Source organism: Rousettus aegyptiacus, unplaced genomic scaffold, assembly GCF_014176215.1.
Source record: "Rousettus aegyptiacus isolate mRouAeg1 unplaced genomic scaffold, mRouAeg1.p scaffold_m13_p_12, whole genome shotgun sequence".
Taxonomy (NCBI): Eukaryota; Metazoa; Chordata; class Mammalia; order Chiroptera; family Pteropodidae; genus Rousettus; species Rousettus aegyptiacus.
The window spans coordinates 2,241,480-2,256,820 of NW_023416287.1; the positions used below are offsets into that span (position 1 = coordinate 2,241,480).

The following is a 15,341-nucleotide window of genomic DNA, read 5'->3' on the forward strand; positions in this document are numbered from 1 at the left end:
AGCCCCCCTTGGCCAGTGCGTGCTGCCCAGGCTGCCGGCCGTGCTGTGGGCAGCCCTCGGCCTCTCTGGTCCTTTCTGGAACTGCCTCGGCAGCAGAGCTGCCTCCTCCAAGCTCAGCCCCTGCTCCGGCACGTCCCCTGGCCTGGCCAAGGCCGTCATAGTTCCTACCAAAGCTCAGCCTGTCCCTCTGCCTTTCCGGCTTCCCTGTTCTTCCCACAGGTGTGCATGCCAGGCACCCTCTGGCACGCCCCACTCCGTTTCTGTTTCCAGGAAAGCCGGCCTGAAACTCCCACCAACCCCGGTCATCACCTCAGGCCCTCTCTTTACAGACGGATACCCCTCAAAGCCTGGGATGAACCAAACCCTAAAACTCGGGCCCCCGGGGGCCAAACGCCAGTGCTGTTCCCAGCTCCCCCACTCTATGGAGCCGTACCCGTTCGGGCCGAAACCTTAGCAGAAATACCCTTTCTGGGGCCACTGCTGGAATCGGCAAGGACACATCTAGAAGTTTCTTTCGCGTGATCGAAAGTAATTTTAAAAGCAGGAAAGTCGTGAACGTGTGGCCTTGTACCCGGCAGCATACTCAATACCCAACAAATATTTGTTGAAACAACGAAGCGTCTTCTTTTTTTTTCCTGGTTCTCTGTTTCTCCCCCTAAGAATTTAAAACCAGAAAAGGATAATAAGACGAACACATTCAGTTCCATGCAGATTTCTCCAAATCACTTGTTTTCAGCACAAAAGCGATAACTACTTGTGATGTATTTTTCCATTACTTTCTTTGTGCAGGAGGTTTTTAAATTAATTTATTCTCTCTCTGCATCAGGTTGTCTCATAACTGAAGACGTGAAGTGTTTGTCTTGCCGAGGCTTTCTGGTGATGTCTTTGTCTCCGCCTGTAATCCCTGCCAAATTGCCCACGGAACAGAACTCAAGTGCATAAATTATGAGACCACGTACTTACTCAAGTCTAAATGTCTTAGGAGAGAAGAGAAGTTTTCTTTTCACAGAACAAACACAATCGGATCTTGATTAATGAGAACATTTGGGGAACGGGGTTGTCCGGATAATTTAATTTTCTGGGTAATTTCCGGTTAACCGGAAATCCATTGATATTTTCAAACCCTGATGCAGAAAATCCTTAGAAAATATATTGTTCTTTTTTATACTCTTAGAAAGCCCAGTAGAGCACAATGGAAAATTTCGGAGGCAGAATGTGGTCATCTCACGGCAAGAACATCGGTGGCGGTCACAGCTTGGTCCCTAACTCAAGCCAGGACAATACCCTCTGGTACTCAGTGTCCCCTGAAAAGAAGCAGGCACAAACCTACAGACTGGCTCGCCCCAACCGAATCCGCGGGCTTCCCGGCACGAAGCATCGGTATCCATTCTCACGCGTGCGTTCAGCTCTGGAGGCCCAGGGAGATCGTGGGAGAGCCAGGGCCGTGGGAGAGCCAGGGCTGTGTCATCCTCAGTGTAAAACCTGATCTTTGGATCCATAACGTTTTCCCAAACGACCACTCGTTATTCATACATCTGTTCACAGGAACTTACCTTCCCACGTCCTGGCTCTTTCTCCTCAAGGTGGAAAAAAAGAGTGGAGAGAGAGAGAGACAGAGAGAGAGAGACAGAGACAGAGAGATCGATTTGTGGTCTCGACGCATGACCAGTGCAGGGCCCATCATGTGTAGACTCCAGAAGCGCATCGTAACACAGCTGCAGAAGTTCGGAGAATACTGACTGGCCTGGGAAGTGCCCTGGACCCCACATTGGGTCCTGCCCACTCCGGTCTCGTCACCCCTGGCGTCGTGGGCCAGATGCTTCTTTGTGGGCCCATCCTGTGCACTGCAGGATGCTGAGAAGCATCCTTGGCTTCTACCTACAGACGCCCGTGGCATGCCTCGTCCAAACTGTAAATCAACACTGTCTCCTGACATCGTCCAATGCCCCCTGGGAGGTAAAATCGTCCCCTTGTGAGAACCACCACCTTTGAGGGTGATCTCTTAACCTGAGGGAAAAAAAACTCAGGATCGAGAACATCAAATATGAGAAGGCTTCTCTCGAGGCAGCCGGGCCTGAAGGAGCGCCCATCCGGCTTCTCTGCTACGGCGGCATCCCAGAGGCACCTGCTCCCCACCCCTGAGGTACCTGGACATCGGCGTGGTCGGGCAGGAAGACCCAAGACACCACGCCGACTGACGCTGACCGAAGCTACCGAGGCAGTGAGAAAGTTCCGAGAGCAGCGAGACGCCGCCCTGCGACACTCCGCTGCGCGCGAGGGGCACGGAGGGTCCGGGCGCGAAGCGAGCGAGGTGGACCTCAGTCTCTAAGGTGATTCTTCTTTTCTACCGAGGACAGTAGGACACAAATGTTTGTACGCATTCGAGTCTTCGGAGCAGGGTACGATGATCTTTCTAACCTCCCCGGCGCTCGTAGCTCTTAGCGTCCCCTCGTATTGGCCTGGTTGGTCCATGACCTGACACGCCCCCGCCCCCCCCGCCCCAGGCAAAGCCCCACGAGCTCTGTCTGTCTCTTTCACCCCTACACCTTCGCGGGCCGCTACCTCTTTAAGCGCTCAGTGAGTGTTGGCTAAACGAAGGGGGCGGAGCAGGCGATGGAAAACTGTCGCTAAATTCTGAAATGGGCAGACGGAAACTTCTCGAGATGACTTTGTTCCTCTCTGATAATGAGATAGGTCTTCATGAGGAAGGGGGTCAGGCTAGACTCCTCATCCTAGAATCCTTCCTTCTTCTCCTTGACCCCCCGGCGAGCTACTTCCATTGATTCATTTAGCAAATGTGCGTTCAGACCTGTGGTGAGCCAGGCACTGTCCCTGCTGCTAACAACATCAAGACGAAGACGCTACGGTCCTGCCTCCGTGGGGACCCCTCTCGGTTCATTTTACATGTGGCCGTGTCGTTCCCTGGCTCGATGGCCCCTCTCCACCCTATTCTATATTTTAACAAGAAGAGAACTTTTTGAGTAGGTCTTCATGTACAGTGTGTGTGTGTGTGTGTGTGTGTGTGTGTGTGTGTGTGTGTGTGTAGGGGAGGTGGCTCTTACGGTAAACATGTCTGACTGAAAAATGAGTATATAGTAAAAATAAGCCTGGCTATCTGGCTTTCCATTTATAGTTGAGTTGAGAGGCTGAATCATACCCCATTTCACACAACGTACACACAAAGACCAGCAGATCCGCCATGGCCAGAGACGGGGCTGGGTCTGTCCAGGATGCTGCTCACACAAACCCACCAATTCCCTACAGGAACCCATTCGTTCGTGTATTTACGCAGAAAAGCAACTCACTTACTTCTGGGCAGTGATCGCACAGACTACGGCCCAGGTGCTGCATCCTAAAGGCCGTTGCCTCTGGCAGAAGCGGAGGAGACTGAACGCAGGCATCCGTCACGCTGGCGGCCCCGGACACCACTGAGCACATCCTTCTGTGTTCGCAGCCCAAAGGCCAACAGGCTATGAAGCAGGAGACTGGAAATTGTCCCTCCACGGTTATTTGTGAGGCCATATCCCTCGTTTCGAACGCAATCGCACGGAGGCAGGTCCTTCGGCAGAGTCGGCGGTGGTGCCGAGATTCAGCACGGACCCCCAGCGCTGCTTTCTTATGTGCCGTTTTGTACTCACCAACCAAACAACAAAGCACCAGAGCAAAAATATATATCTATTTACGCAACAAGACGTTATGTCATTATTCCTTCAAGACTCAAAGATGCGATAACCCTTCAACTTGGATCGTTAATTACTCAACTGTGAAGTCTGGCCGAAAAAACTTATCTGATAGATCTACCACTTCTCCACGCAGTCGCCAGTTCTGTTGGTTTAGAGGAAAGCCGGGGAGAGAGCTAGGGAGAGGGGAAGACTAACAACGTGTGTGCATTTTAGGTTCGCTCGGCATTTCAGTCAGGGATGCGCCAGTGGTGGTATGAGGAGGATGATTTCACTGGGATATGCATGAACACTTTTAAATCGTTTCATTTTATTTTTAAATCATATCAAAAAATACATAACTACTCTGTTAAAGCTGACATTTCACAGATATTATTACTCAGGGCAATGGTCGCTTCTCGAAGACAGAGATGATTTAAGTAAAAGTATTAAGTAAATGACAGACCTGCGTGTGAACACATATGGCAAAAAGCATCAAGCTTCGTATGACTGACGTTTGGCAATAATAGGTTAATTTATTACTATTAGAGTTTGATGAGTTAGTGAAAATGCTGTTAAGATCCATCGATTAGTATATCTGCTCCTTCCGTGTCCTCATGCCCACCTGTTCTCCCAACGCGCTGTCTGCATTGACTTCAAGTGGCTTCAAGAGGCAGCGATATATTAGAATAATATTGTGCTGGTATGTAAAATAGGCCTGTTTATCTACCCTTGCAAAGAGCGCATGCATGGTCCTTGTAAGGAGGAGTTGTTTTGAATTAAGGATGTTCCCTCTGCTGAGGAATAATATTAAATATCCAAGAAACATCAATTCTCAGGGGGAACAGCTTTGGATGACTGCCCTGTGGATGGTGCCCCCGTGTGGCTTTGAAGTTTAGCTACATTTCTGAGTTATGAACCCTAAAACATGGCAGCCGATACCAAATGAGACACGCGGGAGAAGGAAACGGCGCAAGAAAATGCGACCGCTGCCTGTTGCCTGACCGTTTTGTGGTGCAGACTGGAAAACCGACTTGGCGGACAGGGCGTCCGGCCGAGCGCTCGGGAACGCCGAGATGCTCCATCGTCGCAGGCCAGCGCTTGCAGTGGTTTGGGTTAAAATGTTCACGAAGCACGCAAGACATTTTCTTTTTCAGCTTTATTTTTATCAAAGCAAAATAATTTAACCATGGAAAGAAGAAAATAAGTTTTAACAAACAACCAAGAAGCCATTGCTTCCATGGGCGTGGACCGTCGAGAGGGTAGTGGGCTCTAACGGTTCACTGTGTACATAGCCTGGGGCCCCACGGGACAGAGACTGACTGCCCTGGCCCCCTTTCTTCCAATGGGGAAGCAAGATGTTCACACGTTCCTGGTCTTCCCCGGAGCGAATGTCACATATGCCCACATCGGTACAAAGCACGGGCGAGAAGAAGGGCATTGGGTGCATTCTAGCACACTGGATTTGCTGGGTCCTGACACCTGTATTTAATGATTTCTTAAAGACAAGAAAATGTGCTTAAGCGTCGAGAACGGTAGCGTATGATAAGCCGGAGGGACGCCCACACGAATGCCGAGGGATTCGCAGCCGCAGTGGATGGAGCACACGAGCCGTGACGGCGACGGTGAGGGAGGTCCGGCCGCCAGAGCCAGGCCGACCCTCGTCCCCTCGCCGCGGGACATTACGCCGCGGGGCGGGGGCCGAGCAGCAGCACACTGCCGTCGTGACGGCCGTGTCCTTAACCGTCAAATCCTGCTGCACCGGGCACGTTTTCTGCAAAATGCAAATCTCAGTGCTGGGGAAAGCGTGAGTGGCGGGCTCGTCGTGAGCCACGCACGCGGAGGCGGGGAAGACCTTCCGTCACGAGGCGGCCGGCCGGTCGGCGTGCGCGCCGAGGACCACGGCCGCCATGCGTTTCTGCGAGGAGCCCCGTCTGCGCGCCGGAGGGAGGACCTTCGGGAAGGAAGTTTCGGCTTGCCCCGCGTTGCCCACCACGTGACTGGCGGGGTTTCGATCAGAAGCCAGAGGCTCCGCCCCGCCCCCACAGTCTTTCTTTTTCGATCCCCGGGCAAACGAATCATAAGTTGCGAATTAAAGAGAGATTTTGCTTTGTCCAGTAGTAACTCAAAGGTTATACCTAACGGGACAGATGAATCATCCTCCGTCACACCGTACATGACAAGGAGGGGCAGGCTGGCCATCGACAACCACGTGACTTCATGAGTACCTTAGCTGTACAGGTTGCCGAAGGGGGACACAAAATCTGTCCTCCATGCGCCCCTGACAAGCGATCCGGCCAGGTGTGGATGCAGAGAGAAACACAGGTCACCGCACTTGCATACCTTGCCCCGAGAGAGCAGCAAAGGGGTCCTCGTGTGCCTGGCTTTTCAGTTCATGCCAGTGGTCCTGGAGCTGGTCCCTGTGAAGACGCTCAGGCACCAGTTAAGACCCTTAACTAAAGGTACGACAAAATTATCAGCACTGGGGAGAGAGGGGGCACCTCGACCTTTACATTTCAGCTTGCCTTTTTCTAAAATACGTCTGTCCTCCCTTAATCAGTACACAAGACACCTGTAGAGTATAAAGCTACAGCAAGCATCGGTTGATAATACTGAAATTTTATTTTCAATCACCCAAACTGGGTTGTAGGTCACTGATATTATCCTCGAAATGTATCCCTATAATTGCATTCTGCTTTAAGAAACCCCATAGGAAATTAAGGTTTATAAAATTCAGAGACTGTTTGTTGCTTTATAAAAAGATTCTCCATTTAAAAAAAAAAGTCTTTATCTTAGAATGATTTTTATTAGCCAACTCCCCTAGGGTCATTCTAAATACAATTTTTTTTTTTGTCTTTTAAAGCCACTGAAATATAGCTTTTCACAAATTTATGCCCACGTAAAGTAAGGTGCCCTTGTGACGATCGCCGCCACCGTAAGTGGCCGGCCGAGACAACGCGACGTGCCAACCTGCTCGCCGTCCTGAGAGAGACACGGGGACTTCGAGTCGCTCTCCGTCTGCTGCCAGATTTACTCTAGGTTGGGACGTGGCCGCCAGCAACGTGGCTCATAGAAGGACAGAGCGGCCACCGCCATCCCGGGGTCAGTGTATTTGGAGCTGTGACTTGCAGACTCGGGTCCGGCAGACTGACTCCCAGGGAGACCACTCTCTCCCGCGACCAGTGCCTCCCAAGCCAGTTCGGCCTCCACAAAGTCTCCCCGTACCTCCCCGCAGTGGCCGCCTCCAGGCCACCGAGCCCTCATAAGTCAAGGAGAGAGCGGCTCATCCATCCTCACAAGGATCAAAGCCCAGAGACACTCGGCTCATCCTGCCTGATTCTCTCATCCTCCGTCGGAGAAACTGAGGCACAGGGAGTAAGTGCTTCCACCAAGATTCCCCGGCTGGGTAAGGACAAAGTCTGGCCTTCTCTGGCTGCCCCCGGAATTCAGACCGCTCTCCCAGACGGGGGCACGGGTCACTCAAAGGGGCGGGCAACCCCCATCACCTTTTAGCTCCCTTATGGTTTTCACACGAAGTCACATGGATATTTGTGAGCTCGTACACAGTAACCGTGGACACATGCCAGGCCGCCAGGGCAAGCTGGTCCCCCTAAAACTGGAAAATTCACACGAAGACACTTGAAACGTGACCGTCCTTCGTTGTGGGCGAGGACCGACCGAAGCTCATCCGTGGGTGTGCGGGACGTTTCGCGTGGCCGCCTCTCAAGGGCAAGGCGACGTGTGAAGGTCATTTCGTCAGAGTTAAGCCAAAAGAGTTCGGCTGGCTATAAACCTCGAGGTGTACAAAATCCTACCAAAAACAAGTATAAAATTTTATTGAAACGCAGCAGTGGAAATCGCTTTTAAGTCTCTCCTCTGACATTTAAGGAGAAGGGGAGCGGGGCGCCTGGGAGGCCGCCCCCCCGAGCCGCCTGACGCCCGTCAGCTGCGTCGAGCGCCCGGGCCGGGAGTGCTCTGTGCTGCTCTGCCTCGCACAGTACAGAGGCTGATTTAATTTGACAGCAAAGTAACAGCGAGCCCCCAAAATAAAATTACCGAGATGTAAAACAGCGTCAAAACTCCAATTAGCTTTGTATCCTGGAAGCTTCCGGAGGAAATCTAAAAGGCCCCCGTCACGACGAGCAGGCGGCAAGGTAAGTTGCAGAGATTACTAAAATGTAACCCTCTAATTGGAATTGCTCAGTGCGCAATATGACAGAGAGATGCAGAGGAAAGTAAGTGAATTTTTTCCCCCTCAAAAAAGTGACTCATTACAGAGACTGTTCTATGAGCTTTTAACGCAACGTTCCTTCGCGGGAGCTGGAAACATCGGGGGGCTCAGAGGTCTCCACAGAAGAGGCACCGAGCACGTGAGCAGCACATGCTTGTGTCACGGGGTCACACGTGGGCACGGACCATTTGTGCGACATTTAAAGATAATCGGCATGTCATCAGATCAGAGGCATCTGGAAGAATATTTACAATGTTCTCTAAAGAGAATCATTCTGACCAACACTTGAGTTTTCGAATGGACCTGGGCTCCGCCTCCAGAATGAACAGAAGTATCTCGACGCGCAGCTCACTCCCCGGCTCCTCTGCAAGCCTCCGGGGCGCCTCGTGGGTGCTCGCCCGCGCCGAGGCCAACGTGCAGCTCCCGGGCGTGGCGGGCGGCCCTGACGCTCACTCGCCGGTGGCCCCACCGGCCGCGGCTCTCTTGGTTCCTGATGCTTGACGGGCGCGGCAGTGGGGGCCGAGGCAGAGGACACCGAGTCGAGCCACAGGCCTCGCGGGTCGCGCGTTCCCAGACGGCCTCCCGGCCACCTTCGCCCTGCCCGGCACCACGCGGGCACCGGCGAGAGGTGACCCAGGGGGCCTGGGGGAGGCCGAGGCCGAGCCGGGGTTCGGAGTCAGCCGGAACGTCCCGGGGAGAACCCCGGACGGCTCTCCGAATCCGCAGACGCTCCGCGGCGGGCGTCGGGCTGTCCGTGCCGCCAGCCCCGGCGGCGTGCGGCCGTGGCCGCCGCCCTCACGGGGGCCTCACAACTCGATCACGAGTCGGTCCTCGTCCTCGCTGCTAGTGTCGCTGAGCTCCACCCCGGTCTGCTTCCCCATCCCTTCCAAACTCCTCCTCTCGGTGGCTCTCGAAGGCGTCTCCGGGATTGCCGGGGGCTGCTCTGGGTGAGAAGGGCCCACGCGCCCCCTCGGTGCGTGGAATCCAGACGCCGGACATCTCCCGCCGTCACCTCTTGCAGGAGGGCAGGGGGCACGCGCCTCCCCACCCCCGCGCCGCCCGCCGGAAGGAAAGCATGTCTCGCGCCTCCCTTCCCCCTGGTGCGAACGAGCCGAGCCCGGTGCTGACGCCGCTGTGTCAAGCGGAGTTTTTCCAGGTGACCTCAGCGGAACCGAGCCCGAGATCCTTGGCCCAGGTGACGTCTTCCCTGGCAAGAGCGACGGTGGCCGGCCCTCCACCGAGGCCTCCCTGTCCTGGGAGCTCTGTGTCGGGGTCTCCCGTCCAGCTCGGCCGTGCCTGCGTGGCTCTGCACCGTGAGTTCCTGGGGCCGTGGGACCTGCTGTCACCCCCGGAGACGCACACACGGCAGCCGCAGAGGTGGCGATGTCACGGCGGGCAGCGTTCCCTTCCGACTCCGAGGAAGGAGGGTCTGGAGCGTCTGAGGAAATGCCCGGGTTGGGGTCCGCCGGGCCTTGCTCCTGCGGCGGGAGCAGCTGAGTCTCAGGCAGTCCCATGGCGAGACCTTTGCCACAGGACAGAAGGTTGGCGTTAGCCGCGGCCCCGCGGGAGCCGGGCGGCGGGGACGATCCTGACCCAACAGCCGCACTCCGAGGACGACATTCATCATGCTCGTCAGCAGGTGGAGAAATACCCTGCAATAAAGCGCCAAGGGGCATAAATGGGCCAAGGAGGGCAGGAGGCGGGAAGGGTTAATTGGTACAAAAAAAGAAGAAAAGCAACATGGTCAGAAACACGGTCCGCAACGAAAACAAGGCCTGAGCTCTTAACGATTCTTTCCCGAGCGCGAACGTCAATACTGCATCCCCAATACGCTTCCGGCAACAGCTAATTGGGGCCGTAACTAAGGCACGCGAGGCCCCCGCTGACCCGGCCGGCCCCCGGCGCTGCGCTCTCGCCCGGCCCCGTGAGCGCCGAGACCCTGCACCGCCCAGCCGGCCCGGCTTCCGCGCTAAGGCGGTCCTGCTCGCGAGCCGCACACGCGAGTCCGCGGCACCGTGCCCTGAACACTTTCCGGATGAGCCTTTCCGAAAGCGTGGTCTGGACGACACCCCCGTGCGTGGCCGCCCGCCACCCCGCCTTCCTGGCCGCGACGCCGCGTCGCCGGGACAGGGACAGAGACAGCGACAGCGGGCGGCGTCTCCATCCCGCTCAGGTGCGAACGAATGACATGCTCGTTCGTCTTAACGCACCGCCGGCCGGACCGCCACCCACGCCCCCAGCACGCGGCGCCAGCGAGGGGGTCCGAGCGAGCTGCGCCACAGCGAACACCGGCAGCGAGGGGAGGGGGGACACGAATCGCGGCAGGGGACAGGCAGAGGCGGGCCCGCACCCACGCTCCCACCTTCACACTGGAGGCGTCTCCGCCCCCGACGGGCCTGGACCTGGTGCTGGGGGAGACGCGTCTCGAGGCTGGTCCGCTGGCCTCCTGCTCCTCCTCTCCGTTCCCGCGACCAAGGGCCGGTTCTGAGGTGACCCGAGACGGCGCCCCGTGCGGAGTTAGACCTACAAAGTGGGGAGAATCAGTTACGCGCACTCGAGATCATAGAGCCGGCAGACAGTCACTTCCTAGGGCTCTGTCTGCTCTGAGCCTGTCGGCCCTCTGGCACGTGGTGCAGACAGGCCACCGATTGACCTTGAACCAGTTCACACGGTCAAGTACAACGTCTCCACCTCTGCCGAGGAAAGGGGTGGCAAACCCAATTCTAACAGATTGGAAAAAAAAAAAAAAAAACTCCTGAATTACATACGCTTTGAAAAATACCCCACCTGGCTCTTTCTCATCGGAGCCATCTCTCGGCCGCATCTGTGCCTTTGACACGGCTCCAAATCCCCGGCCACGCGAGCAGGGGTGGGGAGTGGGAATGTCCCCGCCCCCCATCGCATCTGATGCCTCGGTCGCCATCAGACCCTGGGCAGCCGGACGTGAGGCTGGTGTCGCGTTGCTGCTGATTTCTGGTGGTCGTTCGATTTGTTGGGGACGAAACTGTGGCCTCGGCAGCACCCATAAAGCCGCCACGCCCCTCGGGGGGAGCAGCTGTTCTCCCCCCACCCCTCACCCCGACTCTCGCCTCTGCTTCAGCGTCGCAGCCTGGGACGCAGGGCGAAAGGCCCGCGGAATTTCAGAGCCCCCGCAAGGGATCAGAAACACGTTCTAGAACAGCCGCGTCTCCCGAGACAAGCGCGAGACCCGCTTTTAAATCTGCCTTCATTTCGATTACAGCTAGATGTGCGCAGAGGCGGAGGAAGTCAAACCTCTTTACTTATTAGGGAAAGAGAACGCCGCCAACAGCGGCTGCTCCCCGACTCGCGAATCCCGCCTCCGGGCCTGGCTCTGTCCGCTCTTACTTCCTGGCGACAGGTCTCCAGCGCCGCTTCCTGACGTCGTTTGTCTGCTTGTTTGTCTGGAGGCCGGCCTGTGACCTCCCCCGGGGAGCAGAGGGTTTGGGGCGAGTGCCCCGCGCCCGCGAACCCCGTCGCCCCCACCCGTACGCACAGCCCCGCCCTCCTCGCCCCCCGGCAGTCACGTGACGATGATGTCGTCATTTTGTCTAGAACATTCCATGTGCACATCGTCATGTCCAGAAACACTTGTCTTTCCCCACGGCACGTGCTCCCCAGCCGCCTTCCCGACTGTCTGAGTTGCGTTTCGCTCTCGTAGGAAGACCTGGCGCCATGTTCTGGCCGGGCCCCGTAGGACGGCCGCTCCGGGGACCCAGTGCCGAGGACTCGCTTGCTTCTTGTTCCCCGGTTCGCGCTCTTGCTGTCCTAACGCAAAACTTCCGGTAGCGTCACAAAAAAAGAGCCCGTGAAATAAAACCGTTCGGGCTCTAACCGGCTGCTCGTCCGAGTTGAACGTTCCGCGCTGGAGTTTATTTTCCTTCGGAACGGAAGACGCGGCTCCGGGCCGTCGCTGCTGGGACGTCTGGAGCAAACGCGACTTGCGACGCGTGAGCTTCGATGAATCCGCTCCGCGCACCCCCCGCCTCTGACGACGCCGAGGCTCTTCCCGCCCCGGCGACACCTGGGTCCTGCGTCTATTTTCGGTCACCGTCTGGGCGCTCGGTGTACCCTTTCGATCTCGATCGCGTCCTTCGGTCCTAGACAAATACGTTCTCCGATCGTTTTTTTCTCTTACGCTCGGTCTCCTCTCTCTTTCTGTCGGGCTCCCGGACCTCCTCGTTCTTGACTTCCCTCACCTTTGCTCTCCTACTTTCTATTTCTTTGTCTTTTTATTTCGCTTTCGGGAGAATTCCTCCAACCTCCTTATTCTGACTCGCGTGTCCATCTGCTCTCACGGTTTTCATTTCTCGGCGCCCCAGGCCTGATTATTTATTGATCGCTACGATGCCGTCTTTATCGCGTCCTGTTTTATTCCACGGCTCCGACGTCTTCGCTTACATCTCGTCAACGTTAATAATGATTTGTCGTGACTGTTATTGCTGAAGTTTACCTCTCTTCCAAGGTCCTTTGTTTCTGTTTGTTTTTATCTCTTTTTCTTTCCTATAAAAGGCTTTCCCTAGACACTCGGCAATCTTAACCCTCTGCCCATGTTTAAGAAACGGGCACGAAAACCCTGGCCGGGAACTCTTTACATGTGTCGTTTGCCGGCCGAGGCCCGTCCAGACCTCGGGCTGGCCGCAGAGGCCCCGAGGGGGGAGGGAGCGTGGGGGCCGAGGAACGGGCCACCGTGGAGGACGGTGGTACGCGGAGCAGGGGGTAGAGGTGGGGGGCGAAGCGAAGGCGGGAAGCAGGCAGCGGATGGAGGGGTCCGGATGACAGTCCAGTCTGCACTCGTGGCGAAGACACCAGGGGTTTTGGGGGGAGTCCTCACTTATCAGGATGCATGTGGCTTCTGTCCAGAGACTGAATTCGGGGGAGAGGCGAGGAGCGGTGGGAAACCCAGTCGTGAGATCGCCAGGGCAGCCGGGGGGCCAGAGGAGGCGGCTCGGCTAAGGCAGAAGCAAAACGGGTGAAAATGGATGGATTCGAGACATTTTCATTCTCACCCATGAAAAACCGCCCGAAGGTGGTCACGATGACGAGCGTTCCTACCGTTGACCAAGCGCAAGCGCCTCGCTCTTAAGTGGATTTGCCGGTGTCCCCACAGAGACAGACCCGCCGGGCAATCCATTCAATTCGATGAAGAAGTAAAACCAATTAGTATAGAGAAACTAATCGGATTGGCCAAATGTCTCCTCAGCAGGCTGTTCGGGTTTGTGAAGCCTCCCGAAAAGGCCACGTGCGCGCTCGACCGGTAACTCCGGTAACTCCCGACTCGTCTGAGAAAGTGAAAGCAGCAAATATCCATGGATTGAATTTGCTTTCGACCTACGGTCCACCGAGAAAAGCGAGTTGTCCTAAATAATTGTGAAAAAATGCTCGAATAACGTCGCCAAAGCGTGTTAAACGAATCTGGGTTATTGAAGAAGGCAGCTAACTGGCTCTTAATCGAATGGCCCTTTTCAGAAAGCGAGGGGCGCGCAGGCCCGACGCCGAGGCGCACGGTGTCCCCCGGCGCGGCTTGTCACAGTACGAACCGCTCCCTCCGCCTCCGGAGGTTTCGGATCCTGCCGTCGGAGCGCGCCCTCCGGCAAGCCCACGGCTCTCGCGCGGTGACACTGGCCGCACGAGCAAAGCCACCTCTCGCCGCAGCTCTGCGCGCCACGCCATTCTCCCCCCGATCGGAATGAGTGATTTTCTTCAGAAATAATTGCCCGACCACATTCAGAGAGGAAGAGACGGCTCAAAGTGTGGTAGCAAATTTAAATGTAGCCGCGTCGAAAAGGCTACAGGAAACTATAAAAACTATAATTAGAAAGAAAATGGAGGGGAGGAAACATAACGGCGCTGACCACACAGCCGACGACGTCCCTGACGGGTACTACCTCCGCCCGCCGTCCAGCTCCTCGCCCTCTTCAACCGCTAATAGACGTGTGACTCTAACGGCATTGTCTGAGGAGGTCGGGAAGTGGATACATCCCTTTCCATTGCCCCCATTCACCAAAAGCTCCATGAACTTGGAGTCCGAAATCTCTGAAATATCAGGGCGGGGTGACAACCAGCCTACCTCCTCGGCCTTCGCGGCAAGCCGTAGGTGTTGATGAAAACGCAGGCGTCATCGCCTAGACCGTTAATTAACGTGAGATCAAATCGCGTAGACGCACCTTGCCACCGAAGGGTGCGCGACGTGCCAGCAAATGCGATTTGCAATTCCTTAAAGCTGAGCGGAATCCTAAACATGATCGCCGTGTGGGCCGTGGTTTGCTCGCTCGCTCAAAAGTTTGTGGAGCTCATTTTTTTTTTCAGTGCGTATTTTTTGAGCCCCTGCGATTGAACCTAAATATGTATCAAGTCCATATTCATCAAGCACCGAGCACAGCCAATACTCCGGGCTGGGTTTTATTCAGTGGCAAACAAGGCAGACATCCCCGTAAACGTTATAGTCTAGCGGGGGAGAGATTCGGTCCGCACATGATCACATGAAAAATTAGCCGAGCAAACGCAGTAAATTCACTGTAAGGAAAAGCAGAGGACACGACGAGATGGTGAAGCGGGGCCCTGACCCCACCGCTTTCTGAGGAAAAAAGTAAAACCACACACACTGTAAAATGGCTCTGGCGCACACCTGCTCTGGCCGGTTTTCTCTCTGATAGTCCGAATCATTCATTCATTTAATTACGAACATACATATATTAAAATAATATATATGGAGAGAGAGCTTCTATTGCATGCCAGGCATTTTACTAACATTTTTTTGAAAGTAAATTCATTTGTTTCTGCAATCCTATTACAATTTTTGTTGATAAACCCTCTGTAGGAGGAAAACGTGGCTGGAAATGATGGCAGCGATGGGGTCACCTCTCTGCGGTGGAGGCTGGAGTGCGTAGGTTCCGATCAGAAAACGATCGGGGGTCAGCAGCGGGGCGGTGAGGAGGGCCTCAGACCCCGTCCCACAGGCAGAGGGGACTCGAGAGGACAGGAGAAATGCCTCGGTACCCCTGTTCTAGCCTAATGCGATCTTTCGCAAGTTCGCCTCCAGGTAATCGCAAACGAGTCTTTCGTTCCAGAAACCGCTTTGCCGAGCCCGAGCGAAAAATTCTCTACCGAAAGTATGCGGGGTGCGAAGAGGTGTTTAAAGTCTCGCCTCGAGGTAAAACTCGTTTATCGTGTCTGGACCACAAGAGCTTGACTTTATAAAACATGGGGCGGATAGAAGATTATACAAGTCCCACAAGGCGAGGCCCCGAGGAACCGCGGCTGGCGGCGTCGGGTGCCGGGGCCGAACCTGGCCGCCCGGCTGGACGTGTCCGGTTTTCTTACGCTTCTTGTTGCCCAACGGAAATTGTCCACCTGAGTCTCTTCCCCGGGACATAATTGATACTCTCGCAACGGCTTCTCATCTTTCCTCAAGATTTACGCCCGAAAACGGA

At 55.4% G+C, this 15,341-nt stretch overlaps 1 protein-coding gene across 1 annotated transcript in view; it reads right to left on the minus strand.

Moving 5' to 3' along the window:
* Nucleotides 1-5,400: 5,400 nt before the first annotated feature.
* The window catches only part of ZNF831 (zinc finger protein 831), a 76,484-nt gene continuing 66,543 nt past the window's right edge, over nucleotides 5,401-15,341 (minus strand). The window contains exons 5-6 of the mRNA XM_036229669.1: nucleotides 10,253-10,413; nucleotides 5,401-9,542 (exon numbers count right to left, since the gene is read on the minus strand). Coding sequence (XP_036085562.1) covers nucleotides 8,697-9,542; nucleotides 10,253-10,413 — 1,007 coding nt within the window. The 3' untranslated portion in view covers nucleotides 5,401-8,696. The remainder of the gene's footprint in view (nucleotides 9,543-10,252; nucleotides 10,414-15,341) is intronic.